At 30.5% G+C, this 15,658-nt stretch overlaps 2 protein-coding genes across 2 annotated transcripts in view; both read right to left on the bottom strand.

Moving 5' to 3' along the window:
• Positions 1-1,917, bottom strand: part of LOC117168772 (epidermal growth factor receptor kinase substrate 8-like) — a 79,829-nt gene extending 77,912 nt beyond the window's left edge. Inside the window, exons 1-2 of the mRNA XM_033354550.1 lie at positions 1,609-1,917; positions 1,345-1,485 (exon numbers count right to left, since the gene is read on the bottom strand). The gene's annotated coding sequence lies outside the window, so the exon portion shown is untranslated. The remainder of the gene's footprint in view (positions 1-1,344; positions 1,486-1,608) is intronic.
• A 6,949-nt stretch (positions 1,918-8,866) lies between these two features.
• On the bottom strand, positions 8,867-12,550 carry LOC117170233 (cytochrome b-c1 complex subunit 8). The gene is made up of 3 exons (XM_033356858.1): positions 12,419-12,550; positions 11,184-11,348; positions 8,867-9,229 (listed from the first exon to the last, which is right to left on the bottom strand). The coding sequence occupies exons 2-3, from the start codon at positions 11,335-11,337 to the stop codon at positions 9,135-9,137; spliced, it is 249 nt and encodes an 82-aa protein (XP_033212749.1). The 5' UTR covers positions 11,338-11,348; positions 12,419-12,550; the 3' UTR covers positions 8,867-9,134.
• Between the last annotated feature and the right edge of the window lie 3,108 nt (positions 12,551-15,658).

Below are 15,658 nucleotides of genomic sequence, written 5' to 3'. Positions count from 1 at the left end.
TATGCAAATTTGAATACTATCCAGTTTGGATGTTTAAAATATTTGTAGTGCATCCAAATTTAAATCCATTCCAAAAACCTTTATGCTTTGGACCCTTCAAATTTTCAAACTTGGAATATTTTTGATTTTTATAATATGTGAATTAAAATAGAAACATTAGGCTTGAAAAACTAGAGTTTCTGGTTTCAATTCAAATTATCTATTTGAATTTCTATCAATTTTGATGCTTGTAAAATAAATTTGTTTGCAAAGTTAGGATTGCTTTCAAGTATATTACTGTTTTTCAATTACGATACATTGTGTGCTTTAAATCATACAGTTCTTTCAAATTTTATTTCTCAAATTCTAATAGTCATCATTTTTTCCAACAAATTATACATTTTTCTCGTTAGCAACTAAAATATTGGACCGTTTTTTAAAATTTCGAATTAGCATTGCCTTAAATTTGTTTGATTTAAAATTTGGATGATCTTTAATGAGTCATTTAAAGTTTTGTTTCTTATCAATTTGGATGACGATGCTATAAAATTAAGGTCCTTTAAAAATAATATATTTTATGGTTAAATTAAGATTGCTTTCAAATTGGGAAGGGAGGGGGGGTTGCTTTCAAATAAAAATTAGCCTAATCACATAATTATACAATATTACAAACGTTGGATTCCTTTCAATTTTTAAAACTGATGAGGTTGAATTTCCATTTGAAATACAAAATTTCTGTTAAATTATTTTCATCGAAACAGAATAATCTCATACTTGAATTTGTTTAAAATTCGAATTGTTGTAGATTGCTTCGTATGGTGATTGTGATTTTATTTCAAATTTCTTTTAAATCTGCACACTCGACGAAACCCAGAATAAGCAATATGAATTTATTATTGATACCGATTAAAAAATTGATTTGCTGATGTTCTTTTATTATTATCTTTAAGATGATGATTAAATAAAATTGATATATTTTTGATTAAAATAAAATATTTCCTAAAAATTAAATTATAATATTCAATTGCACCCGAGACTTGAACTGTTTTAAGAAAAAACAGACGATTGATCATTTTAAATTTTCTATTATAATATTGTTTCAATACTGGATAAAAATTAGCAAATTTTTTGAGCAAAGTAAACAATGAAAGACCCGGAGCTTCACCAATTATGAAAAGGTCATTTTAGAGTCTCTAAACTGTGAGCAAAAACTTAGTTCACAATCGCTACCTTACGTCACAGGGTTTCAACAAGTGTTCGCCTATGATCGATCATTCCAACTGATTTCCCTATGGTGGAGAAATTTGAAATATCTCGGAGGGCAACGACTCAAGTCATCTCGAATTCATTTCCATAAATACCTACCTTGACAGCAGCAACGGCAGCAGCAGCGAGTTTCACTTGAGCACGTAGGTACGTCGGTCCGCAGGTACGGGCACCACGTCGATCCTTGTATTTTTCCGGGCGTGGGTCTCTTATGGATCACGCATTTATCACCTTGGATCACTGTATCGTCACTTATTGTTAGAAACATGAACTGAACGAGCACATTTGCAATGATTGACTAAGGAACCAGCAAATTAGCGGATCCGCGCGACGACAACCACGAAACGTCACTTATTTACTTACCTATATTTACAACGAACGTGGAACACAACCGAGATTTCGGTGGACCCCGCACATCCTCGACTGGAAATACCTGAGCCACTTGAAGCCGAACCCCTCCACGTCCACGGCCACGAGAACTACCTGTTCGGCTTACACAAACCTTCAGGTAGGAGGCCCCTGATTGGCTAGTCGCGGGCCCCGAACGGAATCAACGGACTCGAGTACTTTCGTGATCTTCGCGGAGAACCCAGGGAGGTACGAAGTTCTGGGACCTCGGGGGCCATTGGGGTATCAGGAGCCCCTGGAAACGGGTTTTAGTCAATTTAGATTTTACAATCTTAGGCTCTAGATTGTCTAGTCTCAAGATGGTATTCACTACTCAAGTTTTCAGAGACTTTCACTGAGTGAATATCCGACCCAGATGTCGCTCCTGGACAGAAACGAATAAACGACACCGCAAGGACGACCGCAGAGGGTATTAATGGGATTTGAATAAAGTTTATCAGTAAATATAGTACGCGCAGTCATGGAAATTACTATTCATACAGACAAGTCTGTATAATCGATTTGTCACTTGCACGGAGAAGTTGAGACACTAGACTGGTAACTTCGGCTTATAAAATTTCGTGAAAAGTCCCCTAGCTCTAGCTGATTATGAGACTAACACATTTAAAGCCTTTAAGGTAGCTCTTCAAAAAGTTGTTGATAATTTTTCAGAAATTAACAAGTTTGTTTTTCTAACGACATTATGTATTTAAAAAAATGCCATAAAAAAGTTTTCAGAAAGCTTGAACCAAGCCAAAACTTTTTTATTTTTCACTTTTTTGATATAATTAATCATTTTCAAGTTATAACATTATAAACAGTTGAATTTCACTGAAATTTACATATTTGCAGATAATTATCTCAGCACTGCCGTGATTTGAGAAAACACCGTTAACTGCAAAAAAAATCGAAAAATGAGTATTTTATATCGTTGAATCGTGAAGAAAAGATGCACCTGACTATTAAATTTTTTTTTAAATTGTTAATAACTTTTAGAATAATTATTGCTAAATTTTGTAAAAACGCCGTTCACTGCAAAATTTGGCGAGTCGTGATTTGGAAGAGAGCCGTAACTGACCGTTAACTGCAGGCTCAAATCATGGACAGCTCTACACGTCACAGAAAAATTCGAGAAAAAGCCGCAACGGGCAGTTACGGACTTTACTAAATTAGCGGGTGGTGATCTCGAGCCTTCGTGATTTTCAAGAGGTCCGTACGCGCTTACACCGTTCTCCGGAATCATCTAACATCGAAAAAAATGCCTGTGATTCGAGAAACGCCGTAACTGCATTTATTTTTAGCTGCGAAATTCTTTTGCCGTGAAAGGCGGTTTCTCAAATCACGACAGGCCTATTTTTGAGGTCCGTGATTCGAAGAGAGCCGTAACTGCCAGTTACGGCGTTTTCTGAATTTCAGCATCCCAATCAACACCGTTAACTGCATTTTAGATAATTAACATTTTTTAACAATTTGTGTTGCAAAAATGAAAAGCTTATATGCAAATTAGTCAAGAACAACAAAAAAACTGCAGAAAATGAATTAGAATCCACGATACACAAAGCAGACATCGGACTTAAAAATATCGAAAAAGGGCAAATTGCATTGCTAGACGCGTACTTCACACAGCTACAGAGAAAAAACTGTCTAATCAAAATAAAACTTTTGTTTACATAACAATTTAAAAAAAAAACATTTTTGACAACTATGTATGGATTATGCCATATGCATAATTGTTCAAAGAGGCCGTTTTTTAAATTTGTATATGAGCAAGTTTTATTTCCATCGAAAAATTTTCAATTCATGGTTCGATAGAGTTAATTAATAGCTCGAAAGTATTTTGTTTAATAAAATTAATTAAGTGTTAAAATAACATTTTTTTTGCTTTTTGTTAAATTTGAGTTTTGGAACTTCCCTCGTGTCCCTGGATCCTTCAAATACAAATGAGGTATAAGTTTTTTAACGATTCTAATATTGTAATTTAAATCGGAATATTAACTTCATTATAAAAAATTCAACTTTACCTATTTGAAGTGCTCACAGCCAGATATATATGAAACATATATACATATCGCACGGTTTAAATTACCTTATCTGAACCATGAAATAGATGGTTTAATCGAAAAACAATGCATAATTATTTTTCCTTATCTAAAAACAAACCTTATTTTAGAAAATGTTGCAGACGTTAAGTAATTAAAAATTAAGATTTACATTGTGAAAATAGTAATTATACAAAAAATACATAATAGATAATAAACTCACGCAAATATTTCTAAAACAGTGCAAAATATCGAAAAATGGGACAGAAACTTTAAAAATAGAGTATTTAAAGTGGAACAACTTTACTGTATGTAAATTTATTTGTGTCTAGCGAATTCTTTATTTTAAAAAAAATCAAGGCCATTTTGCTAATTTTGAACATTTTTCAAAGTTCCCATGAATTTCTAAAAAGAGCGCGAAATACTTGACCAAAATAAAAACAAAATACGTTTAATGGAACCTACACCTATAAGTTTCATAATCTAAAAGAATAAAAAATACTGCCGACTAATAACCTCAAACTTCTATAATAAAGCATAAGCCTAAATATTCAATGGAGAAACGAAAAATGAATAAAAAGATCATTGAAAAAGAGTGAAACAAAACAAAAACATTGATTTGTTCGATTAGATCATAATGTTATTTATAAACTTTAATTCTAATCCACTATAAGTTTTCTTTTCTTATAGATTAAAAAACAAACTCTAAATTCTTTTTAAGATATTTTAAAAGTAAAGTACAGCTCAATCTTGAAAATTAAAAAAAATCCATGAATAATTCGTATCTTGATTCTTATTTTTATATTGGAAGATTGAGAAACTTTTTATGAAACCTTCACCTTTCTCTTTGTACTATGTATAATGAATAATAAAATTTCCAGAACTTGTAGTAACTGTTCTTATCAGCTTAAATTTTTAATATTTAGTCATTTCTCAGTCTCAGAAAATTAAAACATTTAATATGTTAATTATTCTCCACTATAATCTGAAACACAGACAAAAAACATAAAGATGACTTAAGATTTTAGTATTAATTTTGTAAGTGAAAACCATTATTTCTCGTTTTGAAATTAACAAAAGTGACTGCAAAAATGGCTTTGGTGAACCTGAAATATCAGGTGTATATTCTATCAATGTATGGACTTTTCGCAACTAGCAAGCTTGAAGAATTTTTCTCATCGCACCACACGGGAAACACACCTGTTATTCATAACCCGAGGAGGTCGCGTTGGCGAAAATTTAAATACTTCATATACTACGCAAGATAAAACACATTTAGAACAATACAAGGTAAATTGCAACAGCATTATATATAAATATGTAAGATATTTCATTTCTATGAACAATAGTTGCAGAACCCTCCAGCAGTATGAGGATTGAGGACGGCTGTTGTTTGACGTACTCTAAACCGTCCATAATTTTTATAAAACAAAGTATAAAATTTATCTTTCAAAATTCTACAAAACGTCGATCACAAGCACAGTCATTGAGCTAATGGGGTTCTTTCACAATTTTAGATACAAAAATGTAGTCATTTGTTTTTTAAGAGGAAGCTTAGAAACATAACTTTAACAAATTTAAATTGTGCAAAAAAGTTATTCTTGAACAAAAAGGCTTAACAAAATTATGTACTCAAAAATCAGCTCTTTAAAAAAACATGTAATCAAACATTCAATTTGTGCCCTTTTGTTCGAAAATAACTTTTTTCCGTCATTCAACTTTGTTAAAATTGCGTTTCTAAATTTTCTCTCAAAAATCTTAACAAACAGAGACATTAAGCCTTGAAACCTTGATATAAAAATTCAATGTTTTATTGAAATTTAAATAAAATCTGATATAACAAATATTTTTTTATGTCCTTTAGATCATTTTAGAGGTAAATTTCTATGAAACCAATTTATCACCATAATCATAGTAAGAATATTTGTATATGGTGCAATATATTGAAAGTTGAAACAAAAATGTTGGAAAAATTTAAATATTTTTTCTGTTTACTTATTTGAAATAGATATTCATTATAAAATTTTAATGATTATTTTCCTAAATATAGATATGTCTTCCAACTTGTCAAACTTTTTCGTAACAACTTTATAAAATGTTTATGAAGGTGGATGTCCCAATAATCGTGATGGTCGCAATACTCGTTAAACTTGGTAACAATTTGAATATATTTATATAATATATGTTAAAAGTAACATTCGATGATAAAATTCATTAATTTTTAGCATTTTATAGTAGAAAATTGAAATTTAATTATTCACGTTAAACAAAAGGCAAGAAAATGGCCGCCACGATTACTGAGACGTTTGTTTACCTTACATCAGACTTTATTTGAATAAAACATTTAAATCTAAACTATTTTTGCGATATCTTCTTGAAGAATTGACATGATCGAGAAACTTGTCTCGTATATCCTAAATAAAATTTCCAGTTTGCCGGTTCGCTATACACCCTGATTTAAATCTATACTGAAAATGTGCCCTTTGTTTAAAGGAAAAAGATTGTAAAAACTGGAACAGCGGAAAAACTTATTCAAATTGGAATCACGTGATATGAAAGTTAACAAGGATTCTCAAATATTTAAAAGTCAATAAGCAACCTGCTTCTACCAAAATTTTCATAAAGAAGTTATGCCAAGTTCTTCTAGGGAGCGTACTTCTTTAATTAATGCATTTTTATATAAGAATCTACGTTTTGTTGTTCTAGAATCTAGACCAGGGGTCTCCACAATCCACAGGTGTAGCGTGATCTAGGATCGCTCGGACTATTTCAAGATCTACCAATTTTTTTCGACGGGAAACTGAGAGGAAATTTATGACTCCTTTGAAAAAAATTCCAGTTGGAAGGGCTCGGAGAACCCTTTTTTTTTGTATAACTTGACAGAGCTTGAAATACAAAGTATTTTATTTAAAGTATTTGAACTAAGCAATTGCCGATAATAATTGTTCACAAATAAATTTTTTCGACATTAATAATATTAAATAATAAAAAAATACTAATAATAATAAAAATAAGCGAGCAACAAAAAATTCAAGGCGTTCAAAATTTAAGAGTTTTTTCAAATCGAGAATCTGTAAATAAAATTATTTCAGAATAAAATATCGAAAATAGAAACAATTAAAAACTTTAAAAATTGATTACTTGAAATTCAAAGGAAAACGCTTAAATTGTAGAATTTTAAATTTTTATTACATTTAAAAAAAAATTAAAATTGATGCAAAAAATTGTCTAAGATGAAAAATTAGGTTTTCGTAATTTTTACCATAAAAATGTAGATTTTAAAAATTATAAACCTTTAAAATTGAATTATTTGAAAAAAAAAATTTATATAAAAAGTAATTTTTGATTTATACTAGAAAAGTTTTGAAAAACGCTATAGCAACCGAAGAGGAAAATTCTTTGCATTAGTAATAACAGATCGTAAACATTGTAATTTGTTAATTTTTTGTATCTGTTAGATATAATAATATAATCAATTATTTAATTCCATTTAAGAATTTTTTAATCTTTTAATATTGAGAAAAATTTTATTATGGATTTTAAAATTGATTATGTTTTTAATATTAGGTAATAGAAACTCAAGGGCGCGTGATTTCCTTGCTACTTTTGTATTTAATTTGAAAATTAAATTTTGAATTATTTATAAACAAAAAATTTTTTAGGGAATTTAAATTTTGAGTATAACAAATTACAATTGCATTGAATATTTTACTTAACAATATTAAAATAACGAAAATTAAACATTTATTATTTTATTTCATAATTCTCAATTTAAGCGTGAAGTCTCGAATAGAAATAAGGGTCTTGAGTTTAAGGGTTCCCAGCAGGCAAAAATAAGGTAAAGGATTTTGACCTTTCTGGATCAAAACTAAGTAGATCCGACCTTTTGGCCTGGGATCGCTAGTAGACACAGGATCTACCTTTCGAGATCCCTATCCTAGTGCATTCTAGATTACTTTTCAAATACTGTATTACCATAAAGATATTTTTTGGCTTCCGATTAATAGATTTAATAACAAATCTTTTAACAATATATTTCTTAATTCCCACTGCTGACGTCGACGTGAACAAAACAATAAAAAAATTCCCTTCAATCGATATCGGAGAAAAATTTAAATTCCAACAATTAAAAATAGTAAACAGAATGCAAGAAATATTCTATTGGTGTGTATAAAATACGAATTTTACAAGTTATAAGATATATTCCTTTAAAAAAGTGTATATCTGAATTTGGATACAATCCTATTCTGCAAGCAGTTATTAGAAGGAATGTAGATATTCCAGTGAGTTAATGAATTAATAAGATATCTTGAATTACAATCGATCCTCGAATTATAAAAATCATGAAAATTTTAGCGAATGTAAAAAATAGCCATTCTCATACTTATGGACGTTACTATATTTTAACTTATTTACGCTATATCGCAATCATCTGATTTTTGTTTTGAACGATTTCAAGTAACTTAGGGCACTGTTTATCGATAAATATTAGGAATATGTAAAAATCATTTCTTCTTCCACTTGAAGAACTAAATTTGTAAATTATGAGACTGACAACAAATGGATGACCATTTAGGGTTTTCGCCTTCAGACAGAAATTGAAAAAAAGGTGTTCACCTTCCTAAAACACGGTATATAATGGCCATAGGCTTACATAATTTTGTAAAATGTTTTATCATACAGTATACACATAAGGTTATTTTTGGTCCTTATTCAGTTGTCAGTCACATATTTTCATCAATTCTGAAATCCCAGTACGATCATTTTTAGAAATTTTAGCATACCAAACAATACATAATTGTAGATATTAAACAAACACAAAAAAGTTCTCATTACGTTGTCGTAATATTGTAAAAAACACGCAGTTTTTAAATTTACGAATGAAAAACTGGATAAGGAACATTTGCGTTTTCGTTAAAACTGCCACAGGAAAAAAGCATTTTTAACGTTTTCACACCTTCAATGTATTGTTCTTGGGGAACAGATACTTATATAATTTTATCCAAATTTTATATTTTAATCCCTATCGTAGATAACTCTTTTTAGTCATCCTGTAGGGATTCGTTTTTAGTCCTTATCCAGATTTCATTCTTATGTCCTCATTTACTGCAACTAGAAAAATTACTATTCTTCTAAATCAAACTGCCACGCTCTTAGAATAATTTAATTAATTTAAAGTAAACAACAATTTATTCTTACTGGGAAGGTACTTTTTATTTTACAATTGAATCATTGAGGAAATCAAAAACCCTTCAAACAAAGTCATTCATCCCGTTATCAAAAATGATGCTAAAACGCAAGTGAAAAACAATAATTGTATCAATTTTAAATCTATTCATGATTTAATTAGAGTTGGTAAGTTTTTAAAATAAAATATTCATATTTCAAATCAGAAAAACAAAACGGCGAGAGATAAAGATGTAAATTGATCTAATTATTGTAACTATTCAAGTTGCCTGCTGTTTAAACGTCATTCTCGAAATCCTTGGGGTTCTTGCGATTTACTTCAACGTATTTCTTCTCACCCCAATCGTAGACCAAGTAACTGATAATGAAGGCTGCAAACAAAAATATATTGTCATTACAGCATACCATACTCATTTTTTATATCAAGATATAATTAGCTAAACTTAAATAACAATTCCCAAACTTTTGCAATTCGCAATTATCGATTTTCAGGTCATTTTCTTACTAAATGGAATACCTCATGTATTTGATAGGAAACTAAAAAATCAATTGAAAGTTTAATATGATAAAATGTTTTCAATATTTTCATAAAGTTGTTGGTGTAAATGCAAACTTTAGGTTAACTGATTTTCAATAATTCCAGCTTATCAATCAAGATTTGAATCATGAGTACATAAGGTAAAGTCTTTAGAAGCTTTGAAATTTAAAGGAAACATCCTAGAAATCAGTTTCTTACATATCTTGCTTCGAGTGCATTTTGCGTGGTATACACTTAGCAGGTAAAAAATAGGGGGAAAAACTTATCACAAAACTAAAAATAAATGATACTAGCTATAATAGATCCCGATGTATGGCCTTCAAAGTTGCTCTTTTTTCAATTTTTCGCGGACAAATAGTACTTTTTAGATTATCTAAAAAAAATTCATATTTCTGTACAGCTCAAATAAAGATGATCTTCAGATCAATGGTAGCTGACTCGATTTTCTGTGAATAAAAAAAAATATTGACCGAATTCATGTCAAATCAGGCAGGCAGTGCAACATTAAGTCACAGAAGCATTTGCCTCTTAAATATGTTGTTTTTCAAAGAAAATAAGACGACACCGATTTTACCTTTTTGACAAAAATATTGGTAGTCAAATAAAAATGAAATCTTATAAGTTTCATGCGGGCCAAATTCTTTGTGTGGCCACGAAAATTGGCTTTTTAAAAATTTAATTTTTCTCTCGAATTATGCAATATAGCATAAAAGAATAAAGGTATTTTTTAGCCCTATTTAAAATGAGCCAAATATTTTCTTAGCCTTTTGCCCGATCTGTCGTTGTTTATAAAACAAAAATACGAAAAATCAAATTTTCGAGGAAAAAAATCCTTTTGACAAGAAAAATAGAAGTTTTGTCCACATGAAAATTACACAGTTCCTTCGAAATTTGAGTAAAATTCCAGAAAAAAATGATGAGCCCGAAAAAGGTGAGGTCTTTTCAGAAAATCAATTTTTTTCGAAAGTAAACTATTAATATCACCAGTCAGGAAATAAAACTTAAATATCTTAATTACGTAAAAAGTTATAAATATATAAGGGCGAAACTAATATATTTCTTTAAACAAACCTCAAAATTCAATTACTCATAACTTTGCGAAAATAATTTTTTTCTCAAAACGTTGACATTATTTTAAATTGTCATTTGTTTTGTTCCCTTGAAAACACATTTAAGAGGCCTGCCTGATTTTTAAGTGAGATGTAAAGCAATATAAATTTTTTGAGAAAAACTAAAAAATTCGATTTTTCAAGAAAATCTATAAAAAGGGAAAATTTTGTCAAGCGATTTTATTATTGATGTAGGTTTTTTGACCAGGAAAATTTATAATAATTTTAGACTAATCAATATTTTAATAATATTATTTAAGACCAGTAGACAAAACCAATAACATCTTAAAAAAATGTTTGTCAAGCGATCTAGAGGGACCTGTTATAGCTAGAACACTTAAAAAAAAAGTTTAGTTAAGAACTTTCTCCCTTATTTCCTATCTGTGAAGTGTATAAACACATAATATGCACTAAAAACGAGATATTGAAAAAAAGTGGTTTTAGGATGTTTCCCTGAAATATCAAAAGGTTTCGGGTCTCGCACTGACTAGCACACGTAGGGCCATTTTTCATGCTAAAATGAAGAGGTTAAGCCAAAAAAATCATGAGGAACTTATGTAATCGATAAAATACGTGATAACTGGACTAGACAAACAACTTTTCTTTTCAATTAAATCTCCTAACAAATTATTGTATAGTATTATATAGTATATAAATTTGCTGAATAGAAATACTTACGAGGTGGAACTCGGAGTATATTTTCACGGATTCGACGAATTGTGTTAGAAATTCCTGGATTTATCATTCCAGCAAATGCTCTCTGTTCGTGAGCACTGAGTCTGAAGAAGACGATTCCGCGAATGAAATGGAGGTTTCCAAAGTGTTTACCCATTTTGATAGTAACTAGAACAAACAATGACTTAATGCAGCTGAAATTGAATTCTGTCTGTACCCCTTCAGGTATTATTAACTATTTTAATAAGAAATTCAAATAAAAGAGAAACAACCGTATCATTAACAAACTGGTACGTGAAAATGAAACAATATTGATTGTTTTTTAAACAAAAAAGTGCAGAGCAGTTCTACTTCTTGTTCTAATGTTAATGAAATTTGATAATTTAATTATATGTGTAGTGTATATCTCCCAAGGATGACCAATGTTCATTTTTGTAGAAAAATTTAAATAAAGAAATTAAGATTTTAAATACAGAATATTTACAATTAAATTTCAAACGACTTAGTATCTTCTAGAAATATGATGTTTTTAAATGGAAATTAAATATAGAGACCTAGAAAAACTTTACAAGGGTAGCATTTATAGAATATTTAAAACAGAAAATTGTAAATTAAGATTTGTAAAGTAAAACTTTTTAAAATCTTTTAAATGAAAAGAGTTTATGAAACATTGCTTATATATGAAATAAATCTTGAAAATTTAAAGAGGAAATATACTTAATATTCTTTATAAAATGAACAGTAAAAATTAATTTAAATATGACAAAACAGTTAAATTAACAACCCAAATTTTCTTTTTATTCAAACGAAAGCAGAATTACTCCGTAAAGAAAATTAATATAAAATTTCCAGAATATTAAAAATAAAGTGGCACAATTGTAGAAATATGTGATCAAATGATGAACAAATCATTTTACGTTCTGATTAAACAACATAACCTAACTAAAATACTTTATATATTTTTACAACAATTTAAACTTGGAAGAATTATGATACAATTATTTAACTGATTGAAATTCTGTGACCTCAAATCTCTGACGTAAAATTTGACAATTTCCTGAAACCAATAATGTTAAACTCCAAAATTTCTAAACGAGGTTTGCTCTCTAACTTGAAATTCAATCGACGCATCGACGTGGAAATAAAATTATTTAATAGATATGATTAAAGAGTTTATAGGTGTTAGAGACAGAATTTTTTGGTAATAAAGAATGATTATGAAATTATTAAAGACTTACGTAAGTGTCGACAATCACTACTATAAGATCCGATTTAAAAGTCCAACCAAAGCAAAGTACCTAGGAGAAAGCTCACAGCTGGAAACGGAAGAAGGTTGATAATATTCCCACCAGGGGCTCTATTCTCGAGTTCATTCGAAACTTTCCGTATACGTAAAGTTTCGAATGGTAATACGAGAAGGAAGTCACATTCTCGAGCACTCTTCGAATTTGCGATGCAAGTTATTCGTATACGAATATACTTAACAGCGTTGCCACGTTTCACTCACAGAAAAATTCTAGTGCTTTACTAATGATAAACAATTTGAGCCAATCAAATCATGTTTGGAGTCGTGTGTGAGGGCAAAGATACCAGGGTTGTGCAGTGACGCGTCACTCGAGGTTTCTGACGTATTATACGTAAAAAAATGTATTATACGAAAAAAACCTGTAAAATACGTTATAAACCTAATAAAGGTGGTGGACTCGTATAGAGCATAATATCACCTTTTTTTATTTTGAAGATATTTGCTGTTCGGGTGGTTTGAAAATTCACCTGTGGTTTCTTAACCTTTCTTTAGCCGTATTTGATAATACGCGGTTGCATCCCTGACAAAACGCAAAATCTTTACCATTTTTTTTAAAGGAAGGGTAATACTTCCCAACGTGGATTTCTTGGTCTGCCACATCTATTCATTGTCGAAGTTGTAGAATAATAACTTTATTTCATTCACTTTAAATTTCATGCATGCAACATAATAATGCATACCGCTACCAGCGCTATTTTAAAGTTATGGAACGAAATGTGATTAGGTCGACGTCATCTTGAAAACGTATATTACGTTTGGTACAAAACTGAAGACGTAATATACGTACGTGAGTTACGTCCAAAACTTCATGTAATTTACCTAAGGTATATTACGTGCACAACCCTGATGGATATATTAGCTGATTTGCGGAGGATATTCGACCAATCAGATGATTGCAGGGAATTTGTTGAGAAGTGTTCCGAAACTCAAAAGTTCGATCCGCGCAGGGTCTTGAGAATAGTTAAGCGTCGGCGCTCGTAATGTGTTCGAATATTTGAAAAGTGTTTGACAAGTGAAAGGGGAAACTAGGGGTTAACATATTTGTTTAAATGTGTAATAACGACGGGAATTATTCTGGGGTGAGTATTAATATAATAAAATAAAATATTACTATGTTTTTGCAGATAATTTGTGCAAAAAAACGTAAATATGGGATTCGGGATGACTAGCCAAGTTTAGGAAAAATATTTTACTACTCATCGCGTTTTCTTGTAACGCTTTTTTTGATAAATAGCAAGGAAAGTTTTTGTAATCTGCTAATATGTAATCTGTATTGAAAGAATTTTACGCATTTCGCTACATTAGGAGATTCCAGGAATTCAGATAATTTCGGTAATTTTATAGGATTAAAGGAATTTAAGAAATTCAGCTCGGAATGTAGACTCACGTGAAAAGCTTTCCCGGAAAATACTCCACGCATTTTGAAAAATATTGTAACCAACAATGTCCTTTTTCACTTGTGAAATACTTTTCAAATATTCGAAAACATTACGAGCGCAGGCTCTAAACTATTCTTAAGTCCCTGCGCGGGTCGAACTTATCACTTTCGGAACACTTTTCAGCAAATTCTCGCTACTACTCATATTTCTGTGGAATATGATATTAGTGAAGAAAAATATGGCTCAAAGTGCAATGGAGGCTAGGTAGACAAATAAAATTGTAGATTTTTGTCTGTTATTTTTGTAGGTAAATTAATTTCAATTGAAAAGCACAGTCAATTGCTAAACAAAATTTGATTATTTGAAGAAAGATCTTCCCCTAATGACACGGAACGTTCCCTCTCTAGCGGAAGAATCGGAAAGAAAGTACCTTTCCGAACTTTTGCGAAGTGTCCCACTCCTTTTAGTTCTTTCTGAACCTTTCCGATTTCTTTCCGAATAAACAACGCATGGTTCCAATAGTTTATTCCGATTCTTTCCGATTTTTCTCCTGTGTCCCACTGTTTAAATGTGAAATATATGATCTATGAACTACATCTCCACACACAAACACACACACACACACAATAATTAATATAATTCTATTCAAAAACAAGATTGCCAATGCATTTTAATATTTTAATAAACTTTAAATAGCAAAATTTTCGAATAATGAAAAATATGCAAGAAAAATACAAGTGAGTACAAAAGGATATTTTTTATTTACACAGTATGCACTTAATAATTTTTTTATTTTTATCAAGATTCATTAATATCGGTCAAACAAACATTTATATAAGTTAAAATTTTAAGTTAAAATTTCCATTAGAAACTCATTGAGTAATCGCAATACTTTTCTTTGCAGCGTCAGAAATTAAAAAAATATCATTAACTTCTGCTGAAGGTGACTTCAAGCGCTTCCATTAGAGCTCAAGTAGTATGTTGCGCGCGAAGTTTAAAAATAAAATGCTCTCTCACTTGCATCACAGCCTTGTTGTCTAAGGTTTCCACTGCGTGGCGCTAGCATCCAGACAACATTTTGAAAGTTTCCGGCGGAACGCTTATTAACTGCTACTAAAAGAAGATGCACTTGAAGTCGTGTTCGGCTCATGTAAATGATAGGTATTTTATTTTTTGAAGGTTTTAATGCTGCAAGAAAAAGTATTGCGATTACTCCGTGAGTGTCTGATGCAAATTTTAACGTAGAATCCGAATTTCAACAATTTAAAAGTTGATTTTGCCTTTTCTTTTAAGTTTTTTAAAAAGGAACCGAATGGGTCAAATCAATTCAACGATTAATTTAAAACAAGTATCCGGGAAAAGGTATCTTCACATATATGGAGTTAGGCAGGATAAGCTATCATTCTCGCGCAGCAATCTGATTGACTGTTTGCGGGCTCTGTGACCAATCACTCAGAGATCCCAGATCTGAAACGAGATGTGGCCCAATAGTGACAGGGCTATATCCGTGTGAATATAGTAGGAGACGCTGTAAATGACTGAATTACGCGCGCAACCCATTTCTCCTCTTCTGAATTTGAAGACTCGAAGGTGCACGATTGCCGGTCAGAGCACTTCGGCGATTCTATTTATATATCTATCTGCTAACAGCTAACTGCTTTCAAATAAATTCAGGAGATCGAGATCTTAATCTTTCAGATTTCGGTGCTAGCGTTTCTCATGATTTGAATAGATCGCGCGCCTCCTGATATGCGTATATTTTGAGGTTATGTTATCTCATGTATAAAATATAA

This window comes from Belonocnema kinseyi, chromosome 3 (assembly GCF_010883055.1).
Source record: "Belonocnema kinseyi isolate 2016_QV_RU_SX_M_011 chromosome 3, B_treatae_v1, whole genome shotgun sequence".
Lineage (NCBI taxonomy): Eukaryota > Metazoa > Arthropoda > Insecta > Hymenoptera > Cynipidae > Belonocnema > Belonocnema kinseyi.
Note: the sequence above shows the minus strand (reverse complement) of the source record. Positions and strands in the feature narration are given on the sequence as shown.

Excerpts from the sequence above, each read along its gene's own strand:
- LOC117170233 (XM_033356858.1), bottom strand. The coding sequence starts at position 11,337 with ATGGGTAAACACTTTGGAAACCTCCATTTCATTCGCGGAATCGTCTTC. Across the intron at positions 9,230-11,183 it reads TATACTCCGAGTTCCACCTC|CCTTCATTATCAGTTACTTG; the intron begins GTAAGTATTTCT and ends TTTTGTTTGCAG.